The 16,295-nt window shown below is 41.0% G+C and overlaps 2 protein-coding genes across 2 annotated transcripts; both read right to left on the bottom strand.

Annotated features, from left to right (window-relative positions):
- Positions 1 to 673: 673 nt before the first annotated feature.
- Positions 674 to 3,804, bottom strand: LOC149001582 (uncharacterized). Its single transcript, XM_089137087.1, has 2 exons — positions 2,363 to 3,804; positions 674 to 1,990 (listed from the first exon to the last, which is right to left on the bottom strand). Exons 1-2 carry the CDS (start codon positions 2,645 to 2,647, stop codon positions 674 to 676), a joined length of 1,602 nt encoding a protein of 533 aa, XP_088993213.1. The 5' UTR covers positions 2,648 to 3,804.
- A 3,395-nt stretch (positions 3,805 to 7,199) lies between these two features.
- On the bottom strand, positions 7,200 to 15,752 carry LOC149001581 (copper-transporting ATPase HMA4-like). Its single transcript, XM_089138266.1, has 9 exons — positions 15,413 to 15,752; positions 14,752 to 15,038; positions 12,579 to 13,324; positions 11,999 to 12,470; positions 11,724 to 11,891; positions 10,358 to 10,612; positions 9,697 to 9,819; positions 9,091 to 9,576; positions 7,200 to 8,103 (listed from the first exon to the last, which is right to left on the bottom strand). The coding sequence occupies exons 2-9, from the start codon at positions 15,007 to 15,009 to the stop codon at positions 7,681 to 7,683; spliced, it is 2,931 nt and encodes a 976-aa protein (XP_088994392.1). The 5' UTR covers positions 15,010 to 15,038; positions 15,413 to 15,752; the 3' UTR covers positions 7,200 to 7,680.
- Between the last annotated feature and the right edge of the window lie 543 nt (positions 15,753 to 16,295).

Raw genomic sequence — 16,295 nt, 5'->3', positions numbered from 1 at the left:
AAATCAGCCCCAGATCCCAAAGATTAGATGCTTTCACGAAGAGTAATTTCTTCACCAGTTCTGAATGAACACTACTCAATGAAGTCTTACTTTCAGGCTCTCTTAAGTGAGAAAGATTTGGTCCTTGGTTCCATTATAGATTCCTTCTGGGCTGTCAAGTTGTTGCATTATTTTTCTGAGACATGGCAGATATGCATTGGAGTTGACTCTTAAGGCAAGTGCTATTCTATTCATACTAGAGGTAGTTGGGGTGATATAATATTAGAATAAAGTTGTCAGAAAGCTGTATTCACACCAACCAGAGAAAGAGTTCTTGACATAGATAGAAATCGAGTGTAATTAGTGGGAAGCATGAAATGCAAATAAGAACTATTATATATGATCAGCACTGGTGGAGACTTTCAAATCCAATAAACAAATGAAGCTCTTTGTGTACATTGGTTGAAGGGATTTGTATATAAGCTAAGGAGATTGCCTCTCGTTCCAACCATTCTCAAGTAGCTACTGAGCTCCTCCTCTTCTCTTCAGGCAATGGCCATGGCACCCCCTTGGCCTCGCCTAGCTTATGCTTTGGTTGTTTGCTTGATAGCGAGCAATGCTCTTGCAAGTGATGAAAAGCATCTGAAACATCTTCCGGGTCGACGCGGTCACATATCTCGACCACCTCATCACTTCAAGTCCCCACCGCTGCCTTCTCCCTCTCCTTATTATTACAAGTCACCACCTCCACCGTCCTCATCACCACCTCCGCCATATTACTACAAGTCCCCACCACCACCTTCAGCATCAACTCCTCCTCCATCCTTGTATGAGTCACCACCTCCACCACCTTACTTGTATAAGTCACCACCACCACCTTCACCATCACCTCCTCCACCGTACTTGTACAAGTCACCACCACCACCATCTCCATCTCCTCCCCCTCCATACTTGTACAAATCACCACCACCACCTTCACCATCTCCTCCTCCACCATACTTGTACAAGTCACCGCCTCCACCATCTTCATCCCTCCCCCCCATCGAGTCACCACCACCACCCTCTCCATCTCCTCCTCCGCCATACGTGTACAAGTCACCACCTCCAGCATCTCCATCACCTCCACCTCCCTACTTGTACAAGTCACCACCACCACCCTCACCGTCGCCGCCTCCTCCATACTTGTACAAGTCACCACCTCCTCCATACTTGTACAAGTCACCACCTCCACCATCTCCATCACCTCCCCCTCCATATATGTATAAGTCGCCACCACCACCCTCTCCATCTCCTCCTCCGCCATACGTGTACAAGTCACCACCTCCACCATCTCCATCACCTCCACCTCCCTACTTGTACAAGTCACCACCACCACCTTCACCATCGCCGCCTCCTCCATACTTGTACAAGTCACCACCTCCACCATCTCCATCACCTCCCCCTCCATATATGTATAAGTCACCACCACCACCTTCACCATCGCCTCCTCCACCATACTTGTACAAGTCACCACCTCCACCATCTCCATCTCCTCCCCCTCCATACTTGTACAAATCACCACCACCACCTTCACCACCTCCTCCTCCACCATATTTGTACAAGTCACCACCTCCACCATCTTCATCACCTCCCCCTCCATACTTGTATAAGTCACCACCACCACCCTCTCCATCACCTCCTCCGCCATATGTGTACAAGTCACCACCTCCACCATCTCAGTCACCTCCCCCTCCTTACTTGTACAAGTCCCCACCACCACCTTCACCATCACCTCCTCCACCCTACTTGTATAAATCACCACCTCCGCCTTCTCCATCACCTCCACCTCCTTACTTGTATAAGTCACCTCCACCACCTTTGCTATCGCCTCCTCCTCCATACTTATACAAGTCACCACCTCCACCATCTCCATCCCCTCCCCCTCCCTACATGTACAAGTCACCACCACCACCTTCACCTTCACCCCCTCCTCCCTATTTGTACAAGTCACCACCACCACCTTCACCATCACCTCCTCCTCCAACTTGCAAGTCACCACCTCCACCACTCCACCCCTCCCCTCCCTCGTGCGTCCCACCACCACCTTCACCTTCACCCCCTCCACCCTACTTGATAAATCCCCCTCCACCTCCCTCATCTCCCCTCCCTCTTGGCCCCCCCACCTTCTCGCCCCTCCCCTCTCGTCCCACCTCCCCATCTCCATCCCCTCCCCCTCCCTGTGGTCCCCCCACCCCCTTCCCTCCCCCCTCCTCCCTCTTGCAGTCCCCACCACCACCTTCACCGTCGCCTCCTCCACCCTACTTGTATAAATCACCACCTCCGCCTTCTCCATCACCTCCACCTCCCTACTTGTATAAGTCGCCTCCACCCCCTTCGCCATCACCTCCTCCTCCATACTTGTACAAGTCACCACCTCCACCATCTCCATCACCTCCCCCTCCCTACATGTACAAGTCACCACCACCACCTTCACCATCACCTCCTCCTCCATACATGTACAAGTCACCACCTCCACCATCTCCATCACCTCCCCCTCCCTACTTGTACAAGTCACCACCACCACCTTCTCCGTCACCTCCTCCTCCATACATGTACAAGTCACCTCCTCCCCCGTCACCATCCCCTCCTCCTCCTTATAGCTACAAATCTCCACCTCCACCTCAACCATCACCTCCCTCCTACTATTACAACTCCCCTCCACCACCTAAAGCTTACTAGACATTCCATCATTCCAACGTAGTTCGCTAGAAGAAATGTCGATCTCTCCCTAATAGTTGTGTTTATAGTTCATTTATGATTGTCCTCTCCATTTATTTTTATTTCATCTCAAGCAATTCAAAAAACAATGGGAATAATGGAGATCCAAAGATCACACAACCAACCAGAATTGAGCTGAAAAAGGAGATTAGCTTTGGCACTGAGTTTTCTAAGGGTTAACTACTTTTTATATTTTGTGTTCGTTTGTGGCTCTTTAAATTTGGTGATGTTTCATTTGTAGCATGCAAACTTGTTCATCATAATTAAATCATTATATGAAATTAGTTACAAAATTTCTCAGTTCTCTTCTTTGGACATAAAATGTTCTTATTTTATACTCTTTGGTAGTTTTCATTGTATTTGATTATTGAAGTTATGGGAATTGCTTTTGTATGAAGTTTGTTAGTGTCACACCCCACCCAGCCGGTTCTTGACATGCTCGAGTACCCATGGGGGCGATACTCTCTGCAGGATCTCAGTTCGCAGCCATTCCATAACAACAATATTATATAGCATTATCCAAGGGCAAGAATATAAAATAAATGAACCTAAGGTTACTACAGTCACCCTTAAAATAAATCAAAGTCAAAATTAGAGTTAAAAGAAAAAGAAAGATAGGAGTTATTACAATGGAAGTTTAAAAGTCAAACTGTGCTCTAACAATGGAAAAAGTGAAAACAAACTAAACCAAACCCAAGTAAATGAGTCTCCAAGCCTCAGAATGGCTGGACTCCATAAGCATAGCCTGCACAAGTACACATCCCATCATGTTCCTTAGTATCCTCACTCTTCGGTCCCACATAGGACTCCACCGGCGGCGGACTCTCCAAATAAATATGAGTTGTCACAACCTGCAACAGAGTCTAAAGAAAATGAAATATACACAAAGGATGAGTTCCAAAGAACTCAGTGAGCCTAACATATCATACACCATGAGCCTAACACATCATACACCATGTATCCATCATACACTCACACACCCATATTAGCATATACGGTCGATGAATAAAAGAATGAACATGAAAACATGAATCAAACTCCTACTGTGCAATCTCTACAGTAGACATGCTTTAAGATAATACACCATCCTCCTCTAGGCGGTCTCATCACTCTCCCTCATGGCACTTAAACCCATCTTTTGGGTTCTCCATGGTAGTTGGATCCTACCACATGAACCATGGCTGGAGATTAGGTCAACACTCTCTCATATCACCATTGGTTTGAGAGCTAGCATGTGTCAAGGATTACTCTAACCCAAAGCAAAGTCACTAAGTCTCGTGCTACGTGTGATTCAGATACCTTTCCTTGTGTCTATGCGCCCTTTTGGTCTAGTATCGTTCTCACCTAGGAATGGTGTTCCTCACGCCGCCTAACCGTCGTCTTTTGGTCTACCATTCTGTAACCTTGTAATCATCTACATATGCTAGGGTGGTTGTTGTTTATGTCCCCTCATGACACTAAAGTCGTTTGTTGGGCTATCACGAGTCCTATTCTAACACATGTCTCTATATCATTGCATGATAACCGTGGGTCTACCTGATGCACACAATACCCCATCCACCATTATCACGGGTCACTCGGCTTTAATACCCTTACCAAAAGGGTAGTAGCATGCACATGATTCCTAACAAATGCATCTGTACACACGCACCAACTATGAAAAACACTGGGGGCATTAGATGACAGTGTCCCATACCACAACCCTTGATAACTTGAGCCAGGAGTACCAAGATAGGTTATCCCAGTTTCACAGTCACATACATCCACATGCATTAATCAAGCAAAATAACCAATCATATAGTCACATGCGATATTCACATTTAATCATTTGATCGGAAATATAGTAAGATAAGCAAGATTATCGATTAAAGTAATTCGTGTAAGGTAATGACAATCAACATGCAATGCTACAAGAATCACAGTCTAAACACACAATGCAATTACATGATATGTGAGATGTTATCCTCACCTGTTAATCGATAATTCATGCGTAAAGTCCCACAATTTCACAAAATTAACGAATACTCAAGACTCAATTAACCTAGCAAATAATGATTCATATCGGGATTCAATTTGAACATAGATTAAATGGGTATCAATTTTAGTCCAACAAGGCGGGACAACTCAGCCCTAATCGACCTAGTTAACTCGGCAAGTAGCTCACCTAGTCAACTTGGTTGAAAGTGCTCGATTTCGTATGAGATTCGACATAGGCCTGCACAACAGCCACACAAATCTTCTACGGAGTGTCGAAAAACCATTCCTCTCAACCTAGGCCCTCCAATTTCATGTTTAAATATAATTACCAATAAAAAACACCATGAAATTGGGTAAAAAATAGGTGAGTTTGAAGCAAACCTACCTCTTTACAAGACCAAACCACCAAATCGCGATTCGGCACCGTCGATTTGCTCCAACACTTCTTCCCCAAGCTTCTTCTCCTCTTCTATCTCCTCTCCCACAATTTCTCTCTTCAAAAGAAACCCCAAATTCGAGTATGAGTGAGTTTAGAGAGTTAAAAGACAATTAAAGAGGTAAAATGATCATTTTGCCCTTTTCCGGGTAGGGACAGGTCGATGGACCGAGATGATCGCCCCTATACAACAGGTTCCATAACTTCCTCATACTAGGGCTGATCGCGACGGGCTTTGGCATGTAGGTACCTTACAAAATTGCCTACTCAATGGTATACTTTATTTGAGATTTGAAGTCTTCTTGCATAGCTTTATGGGATGCCAAAATCTCACTTTAATGCCTTCACGAGTAATTTTCTCTCTCCTCTTGAAGTCAAGTAAGGCGCTAGGTCTTTCCCTCGATCATCCAAGTCCATAGGTTCAATTTTCGAACCTTCGGGTTCAATTCAGATGGTTTAGAGTTGACCTCTTCTTGAACTCCAGGTATGCGGACTTGAAATTCAAGGTTATCGGGTTAGAACTTTTAGGGGTTTCACAGTTAGTGGAAGTACAAATTTCCTATACGCATCTAAACAAACTTAATTAGTACTCTTTCTTGGGAGGAATAGAAAACAAGAAAAGAACAAAAAGAAAAGAGAAATGCAGTGCGAACCCTATTTTTCAATAAGGCATTGTTTGTTTGCTGAATCTGAAGTGAGGTGGGAAAATGTCAAATTTTCACTGAAATTCCAAAAGTATTGCTTTTTTAGTTCTCTGCTGATGGGAATGCTACATTTACCAACCCATCCCTTTTCAAAATCCCCCTAAATGGGACTTTGTGAAATAATGAAGGAAACAACAAGAGTGAGACCCACATTTGAAACTATTCATCAAATTTTTTTCATTTCTTTTCCTATTGGATATGGGTCTTACATGTTTATTTTTTCTCCTCACTTCTGCAAACAAATGGCAAGTGGGTATCGTATTGGTCAAGTGCTTTTAAGAGATATATACGGTCTCGTATTGTGTATCATACTGTACTGGCCAATATATTTTCGTTGTAATCCAATATCCAAGGAACTATATAGCGCTGAAATTCGGGAGGGGGCGAAGTGAAACCACCTCCCGAAACGAGATATGCAAGATATCGCCGATATCGCCGATATCTCGCGATATCTCACGATATATCGCTATATTTCACGATATCTCACGATATATCGCGATATTTTGCAGGAGAAGCTAATCCAAACTTTCAGTTATCGTATTCTCTTATTGCTTTGTCTTAAGAATCAGTTTGCAGGATCAATAAAAATATATATACACCATACCCCCATAGCTGCAAACCATGCTCTACACACTCATACATCAAACACTGAGGTCACGCTATAGATACTCTACAACAAACAGATTATTCGTCACTGTGAAAGGAATCCCATTAATGGAAAATTGATGATTCCCAATAATCTGCAAAAAGTTAGAGAACAGACAACGACAGCTAGAGATCACAAACTCAAGGTAAAACATAACAGATAATGATGGGATTCAGCAGACCAGCTGGAATCCACAGTGAGAAATACGTAAAAGCAGATTTACAGAATTAAGTGAGGGAGGAAAGCGCAGCTGAACATACATACCTTCGTGTTCATGCAGTAGGTCATTGAGATGGCTCAGTAATCGTGATATTGCTTGCTAGAGAAAGAACAACTATGAGAAGAATTAGGGTTCAATGAATAGACGAAGTAAGGAAGGACTGGGCAACTACATTCTTCTTGCTCCTTTGATAACTACACTTGCCTAGAAGAAGGGAACGACCATGTAAAATTTTCTAGCAAGTCAACTGAGTATGGGTCTTACACTATTCTGTTTCATATGAAAAGACCGAACAGACTTTTTTTTACTTGAAATTTTTTCATTTTCATTGGAATATGAGAGTATTTTTTTCAAATCAAAACCTTACAAAGACCCAGCCACCACATCTTTACGATGGAAGTGTGGTGGGTTGTAGGAAGGAGACAATAAACTTGTTATCTATTTTGCAGGTCTCAAATTAAGGGGTAATGGTGGGTTCAATAAGGAAGAAGATGGAATCCCTTCACCCATCTTTATGTGTGGTTTTACTTCGAAATAGAACTTAAGAGTACTGTAGTCATTATTTTTTATAATTGTTATATGTTGTGTGAAACCAATCAAATAGAGAGAGAGAGAGAGGATAAACCCTCTATGAGAGGAAACATTCTTTTTAAGCTACATGGTCATTTGTATTATGAAAAAAGCAAAAAAGTTACAGACGTGGAAAGATTAAATCTCATAACAAAAACACCTCTCCCCAACAAGCGGAGAAGGAACACTAGTTACCAATGTCTCGAAGAACATAATTTCTTTCTTGAAGCTCCTTCAAACCTGTATCGTGGTCTTTCCCATGCATCTCAAGCCATTTCCTTCACAATCATCATAGGCCACACCTTGAACACAGCTGAAGCATTCATTATTCCAAGCATAAACCCGTTCTGGTATGCCATGTATGTGCTAAAGGTGTCCAAAATTAGCCAAATTACACACAATTTGAATAATCGATTGTCCCTCGAGTATCTTGGATGTGCAGAGGCTTCTTGTAAGACTGCAGCAGGAGGGATGAGCAGACAACACTGAGTGAAGATGCTGCCATGCAAGCCCCAGCAAGCCATGGAGGCAATCGGATTCCAGTGAATGGAAACAAAATGCCAGCAGCAATTGGCACGCCAAGTACATTATATCCCAAAGCCCATGCATAGTTGAGTCGGATGCGATTAAGAGTCTTTCTAGAGAGATCAATAGCAGTGACTACATCTTCCAAGTTGCTCTTGATGAGAACTATGTCAGCAGCTTCAATAGCAACATTCGTGCCAGCACCGATTGCCATACCAACATCAGCTGCAACTAAGGCAGGTGAATCGTTGATTCCATCCCCCACCATTGCAACTGCTACGCCTTTCATCTGACAAGGAATTTAATTTTATCGTCAAGAAAAACAGTATCAGAATCCAAGATTCAAATTCATGTATCTTCTATTACGCTATAACCACATGGTATTCGCATGTATTTACCAACCTCATGATCAACAAACATGAATAACCTATTGGTACAGTTACCCCAGTCCCAGTAAGCCATCATTAAGTACTATTTAATTCATGGGATGTAATCTGTCATCTCCTTGAAGTAAAACTGCATCATCCTCTGCAGTTGATCAAGGGAACAGAACAAATGTTCTAGCTAAAAACTAAGAGAAACTCCGAAAATATTAGGATTTGATTCTAATTTAAAACTAGGACATTAAACTTGGATACTTGAGCCAGCATTGGCCTTTTATATATGCATACACAGTCACATGCATTGCAGCATGAACAAAGGGCATCTACATCATCGCTACCTATCAAACACAATTAAAATGGCAGGCAACTCAATTCCCTCAGTTTGTACATGGCAATAAGATCCAGCTAAATATAACACCACACAAAAAGCCAAGTTGCTCAAAACTAGAGAAAATGACAGGCATGCAACTTTAAGAGCTATTTAACAAGTCTTGCAGCAGAACTCACAGTTTCATCACTGCATCTTTATGAATTCATAGTTTCATCATTGCATCTTTCCTACACACTACCCATGCCAATTCAAAATCAATAAGATAAATCTCTCTCCAGGAACACCTAGCAGCTCCTATGCTAGTTAGATGAACTGTTCTCTGTATGGTGTAGCTTCTGGGTTGGTCTGTCTATGTCAGATCAAAATTTATTGTAACTGCAGTTTGGATGAAAAAACTAATACACATTACTGGATCAACTCATTAAATATGTGGTCTACATGTCAATATTTAGCTTGGAAGAAACAAGGGGTAAAGCAATTGAATTGGTAGATGCAACCAATCAAAGTTGGAAGTAGTTTATATGAGATTGTGTCCAGTAAGTTTCAGAGCATATATAAATACCTGTAATTCTTTGATCTTATTGGCTTTTCCTATTGGATCAGTCTCTGCAAAAACATTGGCAATTCCAACCTCCTTTGCTATAGCTCTGGCTGTAGCCCAGTTGTCACCAGTCACCATGATGCTTGAGATGTTCATTGACTGAAGGAAAGACACAACGCGCTCTGCTTCTGGTTTAACAGGGTCTGTCACAGCAAAAGCCCCAGCAACCTTCCCATCAATGGCAACAAGCACACAAGTGCGAGCTAGCTGCTCAGTTTCTGAGATGTAATCCTCAACCTCAAGTCCCAGTTGGACATTATTGGACAGCATCAGCTTCCTATTCCCAACTAGCACTAGTTTCCCACCAACTTTCCCACTCACTCCAGCTCCCAGGTGTACCTCAAAGTCCCTAGAATCGATTACATGCTCAACATAGGATCCATACTGCTGATGCAGTTTCTTAGCATACTTTACCACAGCCTTTGCAATAGGGTGTTCGCTGTTTGCCTGCCACCAAAGATTGTGTACAATATTTAGTGAAGTCAACTGTCTGTTCTGTCCCTTCTCATGGTAAAACAAGCAACCTCCACAAAATTAAGAACTATATTTCAGTACAATGGTACCTACCTCTGCTGCAGCAGCCACATCACAAAACTCCTGGATAGGCACTTTGGAGAAAAGCTTTGAACCAACTACCATTGGCTTTCCCATTGTCAGGGTTCCTGTCTTGTCAAAGACCACAGTTTTCACCTGCAGGTTCAAGGATAAGAATTCTTACTACCTAAAGTAAAACTAATAATCAATTTCTGAACATTAGACAGTTTCCTTTTTAGCACAACTGTTTGCGAAAAACACATCGAAGTCTTTTCTTGCCTCTGAGGAGAAGCAGGGAAACACTTCTACAATGTAATTTGATCCAACAGTTCCCTAAAAACCTTGAAGAAAGTTTTACAAGACAGCTATTAAAGCAGCCATGCTGCATGGGTTTAAACTCTTGGCATTGGGTAGCACTGTAGCAGATCAATAACACCTCAACTAAACTGAGATTAGGATTAACACACAACAGTGCACTACAATCAGCTCAACTATTGGAAGAGATAAGAACAAAATAAGAATATATTTAAGGTAAAAGTGGTTTCAAGAGCTGACATGTTGAGGGAAAGTCATTTAGGATGATACTCATTTAATAAGGACGTCAAAAAATGTGGTGCAAGTGAGATTAGTAAACAGAATAGAATAGGTTGACGCATTTGGTACGTGCAGAGTTTTCTGAGTTCAGTTTCCTTGCCTTATGTGCATTTTCAAGTGCATTTCCACCCTTGATCAAGACACCTTGAGAAGCTCCTTTTCCAGTGGCTACCATGACAGCTGTTGGAGTTGCTAGTCCCAAAGCACATGGGCAGGCAACCACCAGTACTGAAATACCAAACTGCAGTGCCAGCTCAAAGCCATCCATGGCTTTTGGAATCCAATGTCTAGGGTAAAGACTAGCTTCTCCAGGAATGAACCAGCCCAACCACGTAATGAATGCAGCAATAACAACCTGCAATATGGAGTAGCGAATGAATGATGGATTTGTCATTGGCAAGCTGTTGTAGCAGACATTAAAAAAGACAGCATTTTGAAGCCAAGATTATGAAAGCACAAAAGGTTTATTGTGAGAAAGAGTGAGAGAGTGAGAGAGTGAGAGAGAGATAAAGAGATGGATGAATTATAAGAAACTATCTGGTTAAAAAATCAATTTAACTCTGCTGCAATTGAATAAATGAAAAGTAAACCTTTACTTGTATGTTAACAGTGTGTAATTTATAATTAAAATTAGGCTCCAGCAACCTTCAGAATGGAGGCATTTCAGATTGTCAATTTTTCTGAGCAGTGGGATGCCAAATATTTGAAACAAAATATCAAAGTGGTTTCTAACAACACTATGTGCCTCCGTATGCACATCCAATCCCCACAAAATGGCAACAATATATATCTGGAATATTCAGGGTTTGATCATTTCAAATATGCAGGTTAACCCCACCAGCCAATTACAAGCTGCCTCCCCAGCCCCATACCTCCCCTGACTCTGCCTCCCTAAAAAGAAGCTTTATATTGAGGAGCAATAAATATCCCGTACAATGTCACAGCTGATTCAGTACCTATTTTCCCTACACCACCATTTTCTTTCCTTGTGTCAAGTTTAAATTACCTTAAACTCCATTAGTTTAAGAAGATCACGATTTCTGGGAAGTCATTCCATGATTATAAAAGTTGTGTTTCTAAGTCCTTTGTCGTCTTTATAATTATAAAGCATTTTTAGACTTGTTTGGATAACATGATTGACCAACATACCATTAGCTTTTTCTTTTTTTCTTCTTGTTCTTCTTCTCTTTCTTTCTTTTTCTTTTCTTTTCTTTTCTTTTTTTCTTTTCTTTTCTTTTTTTTTTTTTTTTTGGGGGGGGGGGGCAATTTTCTTTTGCTTATCAACCCATGCCAAAAGTTTTTTTTGTTAAAGATTAATTACAAATCCTGAAGGAAAAAGTAGGTAAATGGTAAACTTACGATAATGAGCTCACTTAGACCAGCAAAATTGATCAAATAAGATTGCAAGTGATTCAAGAAGATTTGAAAGTGAAAAAAAAAATAATTATAAATGAATAAGAACTCACAGCAGGAACAAAGAACTTTGATATTTGATCTGCCAGTTTCTGAACTGGTGCCCTGGCAAGCTGAGCTACTTCCACAAGCTGGACTATTTGGGACAATGCAGTTTCTGACCCAACATGAGTAGCCTTAACTAGTAAGCTCCCATTCTCGTTTATTGTTCCCCCAATAACCTGTTCATTGGCATATTTGAGAATTTCTAAATGCCAACAAAGTTTAGAAAGTCGAAATATGGAAGGAAGGAATACAAGAAGGCAAGATAAAGCAAAAATAATGAAACCTTGTCTCCTGCCCTCTTTGCGATGGGTATTGCTTCTCCAGTGATCATACTCTCATTCACATGACTCTGACCCCTTATAACAACACCATCAACAGGAACCTTTGCCCCAGGAACAATCTTGATCACATCATTTCTTTGTATGAGTTCAGTGCTTATCTCCATTTCGGATATCACATTGCCATCCCCATCCATAGTCACAAGATATGCTGTATCAGGTGCTAGGTCTATCAGTTTTGCCAAAGCATCGGACGTCTTCCCCTTAGCCACTACCTCTAAATATTTTCCTAAGAGAATAAAAGATATTAACATAGCACTGGTCTCAAAGAAATCCTGCCCTTGGAATGAATCTGAAGTGAGGGATTTTATAACAATGTATATAGAGTAGAAATAAGCAGAGTTGGTGCCCAATGCAACCAGAACATCCATATTAGCTGAAACTCGTTTCAGCGCATGGTAAGAACCCAGATAAAACCTGAATCAGTAATAGATAGAGCTACATTACCAATTAGTTGCAAAATGAGTGTGCAAAAAAAATAAACAATCTACTAAATAAAATGATGTAGAAAGCACGATGCAATACCTTCGGCCTATAATAAATTGTACAGGGGTACAGAGAACCCATCTCAGAAGCATACCAACAGTAAGCATTTTGTAGAGCTTGAAATTCAACCAGTCACCATAAGGAGGAATCATTGGAAGGACCATGGAGAACACAAATATTGGAACTGAAAATAGACAGCTCCAAAGGAATAAGTTTCTATATGCCTGAATTTCATACTGACGCGCAGTTTCTCTTTGCCTTGGGGGAGTATACAAACTCGCGTTGTAGAAGTTGGGTGAGTGGCCAGCTTCCTGAACACAGTTTATTAGAGACCTTGGACCAGTGAGATTAGGGTCATAGCTAATAGTCGCTTTGTGACCCACTGGGTCTGTCACTACATGATTCACACCTTCTACTGCCTCAAGATAGGATTGGATAGTAGAAATATCATCTGGAGAACTGACTCCATATAGATGCAGATGCACTTTGTTCGTATCATCTCCAGAGCTGATCAGATCAGCTCCAAATCCAGCATCCTCTATGGCATTGATAAGGTGGTCAGAATCTGTGAGGTTTGGATCAAAGTGAATCTTTGCTTCTTCAAGGGCTAATCCCACTGTTGCTGTTTTCACACCATCAACTGTAAGGAGGGCTTGCTCAACAGACTCAGAGCAACTGGTACATGTCATTCCTTTAATCCGGAGTCGGCACACTGCTATATCATGTTCAGGAAAATCATCAACTTGATAACCCATGCCTTCTATCATTTCTTTAACAGCTTTTGCCTGAAGTGGAGCACCAATAAAAATGTTTCAGTGGATAAAAATAAAAGAAAATACCCGCACTTTGATATACTATAGCTATAGAGCATAATAAGCTGCAAGTTGTATAAAGACTGAGGTTGGCGAATATAAAAAGTGTGAACCTGGTGCTGAAGGCTTCCACACAAGCAGAGTTCTGAGGGGGCAACTTTCCTATGCAGCCTCCCAGCAGCTTTTGCTGAGACGCTGTTTCAATACTGAGGTGGGCAGACACACATATTGAAAATTTGAAGGTAGTATATTATAAGAAATATGAAAACTTCCTACATGAACAATTGCCTAGTGCATTTTGTAGCTTGTGGTGCCTAAAAGGGCCATTTCTACCAGGAGGTCTACGGGTTCAAGCTTCCTTGTTCACATCTTCCCTCCCCAGCTTACTCATCCCACTCCCAACAACCCCCACCCCCACAAAGAAAAAAACAATGGTTCCTCCATATATGGACTTGTAACACATTCTTAACCAGTTTCTATGAAGGCACTACATTTAATTTACAATAATAATCGCATATCATGTTCTTGAAATTCTTAAAGGAAATTCTTAATAACAGTCCCTCAACCTTATCCAACTAATTTGGTTCAGGTACATAAGGTATGTTCTCCGACTCTTTCAGATGGGGTCAAATAGTTCCTGAAATTCTAAAGGAAATTCTTATCTTAGCAGTCCCTCAACCCTATCCAACTAATTTGGTTCTGGTACATGAGGTACGTTCTGAGACTCTTTCAAGTAGGGTCAAACAGCAGATATTCAGGATAAATGCTAAAAAGTTATTTAAAAGAAAAAGAAGAAGAAGAAGAAGACTAAAAGAAAATGCCAACCAAAACTGTCCAGATAAGAGAATGTCAACACATTCCTTGACAACTAAGTTATAAAGTTGGCATTACAACCAAAGAAAAAAGTGTATCAAGTTGGCAAGCCTCATCTAGACTACTTGGGTTTGTAACAAATCATGTTCTGCTTTCTATTTTGAAAAAAGCTTAAAATAGCAAATTTTCTGGATCTATGTTGAAAAGTTCGCTCTAAAAGATTAACAATTCTAACAAGCAAGTAGTTCACAGTTCAAAGAAGAAAATGCCAACACAAGTTATGGTCTTTAAGTGTAGCAAGTGCGATGCTAATCATAACTGGCTTTCTCTATCCTCAGTAAGGAGCTTGGTCTGCCATTCCACTTCATCACAGATATAAACAATTTTTTTTTCTTCTTTCAATATCACTGGCATTATCAATAATTCAAAAGATATTCAAATTATTCACTGTTCCATTGTGGTATATAATCCAATAGTATTGTATTATCAACTGCTGAAAGTTACTGAAAAAGAGTAAAGAAGGAAAATGAAAGATGGAGTTTAAAGAAGACGAGATGGGGAGCCAAGTGAACCAAAAGTAGACTTACAGTGATAGATTCTGGTTTATATCTGATAATGGCCTGCCCCTGAAGAGGTGATATCATGACAGTTTCAATCCCATCAAGCTTTCTAAGCTCAGCTTCTATGGAGACAACACAAGAAGCACACTTTATGCCTCTAATTTTAAACTCCACCGTCTTGGTCTTCCTGGTTACGCTCGGTGTTGGTTGGGACACTGTAATTGAAAAACCCTCTGAAGGTTGAAGAAGAGGCGCCTTAAGATCATCTTCCCCATTCTGTTTCATTTCTGTGACGAAATCTCAAGCCCTTGATACTAAACAACAATAAACAAATTGGCAACGAGAAAGTGAGTAATTGTAATCCAGGTTACTTCAATCTTATCTGTGGTAGTCAAGCTCAAAACCTAAACCGACTTAAATGGAAATCAAAACCAAAGAACAAAACTCTTACCCCTTTTCAATGAAACTAGAAAGAAAGATGAAACTTTAATTGTTAACTCGACATTCGACCAATTACGGCCTGAAATCTCCCAATTCCCATCCAAACAACCATAACAACTACCCGAAAGATAAAGATTAGTCTTCTTTTTTCTTGGATTTGCAAAGGCAACTATAATCGAATATTAACATAAGACGGAAGCATTTATAATGAAAAGACGAGATAAAATAATACAGAAAAACCTCTCACCAAGACCAACGCAATAAACGAATGATCGTTATTTGAATTGCTGTAAAGTTTTAGTGACTAGCTCTAACGTTTTCTTCGTCTTTCTTGAGAGGCTAACACGTGAGTGCGCTTGAGAAAGCTAGGGTTTCTTGGACGTCCTAAAAAAAATTGAAAAGCAGAGAAAGGAAATCCTTGAGAGAAGTCTTGCACGGAAAAGAGTAACAGACAATCAGACAATTGCAAAACTAGGGTACGGTGGGCGCAGCTTCTGAGAGTTGAGATGAGATGAGATGAGACAGTAGAATAGAAAGTTCTCTGCGACTTCTCTGTCTTTCCCACTAGAACGCGGTGCGCCAGTTGCGTATCCTTTTTGAATTTTCGAATAACCAACGTCCCACTGAATTTTATATGCAAAAAAATGGCGCTATTGTGCCATTTTTCATTTGTGCGCGAAAAATGCAAATTCCTTAAACGCCCTCCACCTTTCAGATTTTGCCAGGTGTCCCACAGCTTTCCATCATTGGACTAACCATTTTCATGTTATTTTTGTAGGAGGATCATGCGTGAGTTTTCTTCATGCTTCCTATTAAGTTGAGCCATAATTTTTTATGGTTCATTTAAGTGGCAAAAATCACATGTTTTCCGCATTGGCATTTTTTCAGTAGTTATAAATTACCTACGATTATTTTTATTAACTTTGAAATTAAAATGATCATTTTTTATCATAAAATAAAAGAAAAAAAATCAACGAGGGTTGGTCTAAGTGGTAAGCAACTTGGTTCCCTTAAGCAAGGTTTCGGTATCGAATCCTTGTGGATACAAAAATCCCCCGCTGGGAGACTCACCCACCACAGCCAGGTGTGCGACGCAGATCGAATCACCGGTTTATAAAACCGGGGTTGGC

The sequence above is a fragment of the Hakea prostrata genome, chromosome 10, assembly GCF_041222555.1.
Source record: "Hakea prostrata isolate BN-2017 chromosome 10, UWA_Hpros_2, whole genome shotgun sequence".
NCBI classification, from domain to species: Eukaryota; Viridiplantae; Streptophyta; class Magnoliopsida; order Proteales; family Proteaceae; genus Hakea; species Hakea prostrata.
This window is presented reverse-complemented; position numbering and strand designations above follow the sequence as displayed.

What these genes read in the sequence shown, in the direction of transcription:
- LOC149001582 (XM_089137087.1), bottom strand. Translation starts at nt 2,647, where the DNA reads ATGGTTGAGGTGGAGGTGGAGATTTGTAGCTATAAGGAGGAGGAGGGG. An exon ending in GTACAAGTATGGAGGAGGAG is followed by an intron (nt 1,991 to 2,362) that starts GTGATGGCGAAG and finishes TTGGAGGAGGAG; the next exon opens with GTGATGGTGAAGGTGGTGGT.
- LOC149001581 (XM_089138266.1), bottom strand. Translation starts at nt 15,009, where the DNA reads ATGAAACAGAATGGGGAAGATGATCTTAAGGCGCCTCTTCTTCAACCT. An exon ending in CAAAGTTCTTTGTTCCTGCT is followed by an intron (nt 10,613 to 11,723) that starts GTGAGTTCTTAT and finishes TCCATATTGCAG; the next exon opens with GTTGTTATTGCTGCATTCAT. An exon ending in CACTTGAAAATGCACATAAG is followed by an intron (nt 9,820 to 10,357) that starts GCAAGGAAACTG and finishes TTGAACCTGCAG; the next exon opens with GTGAAAACTGTGGTCTTTGA.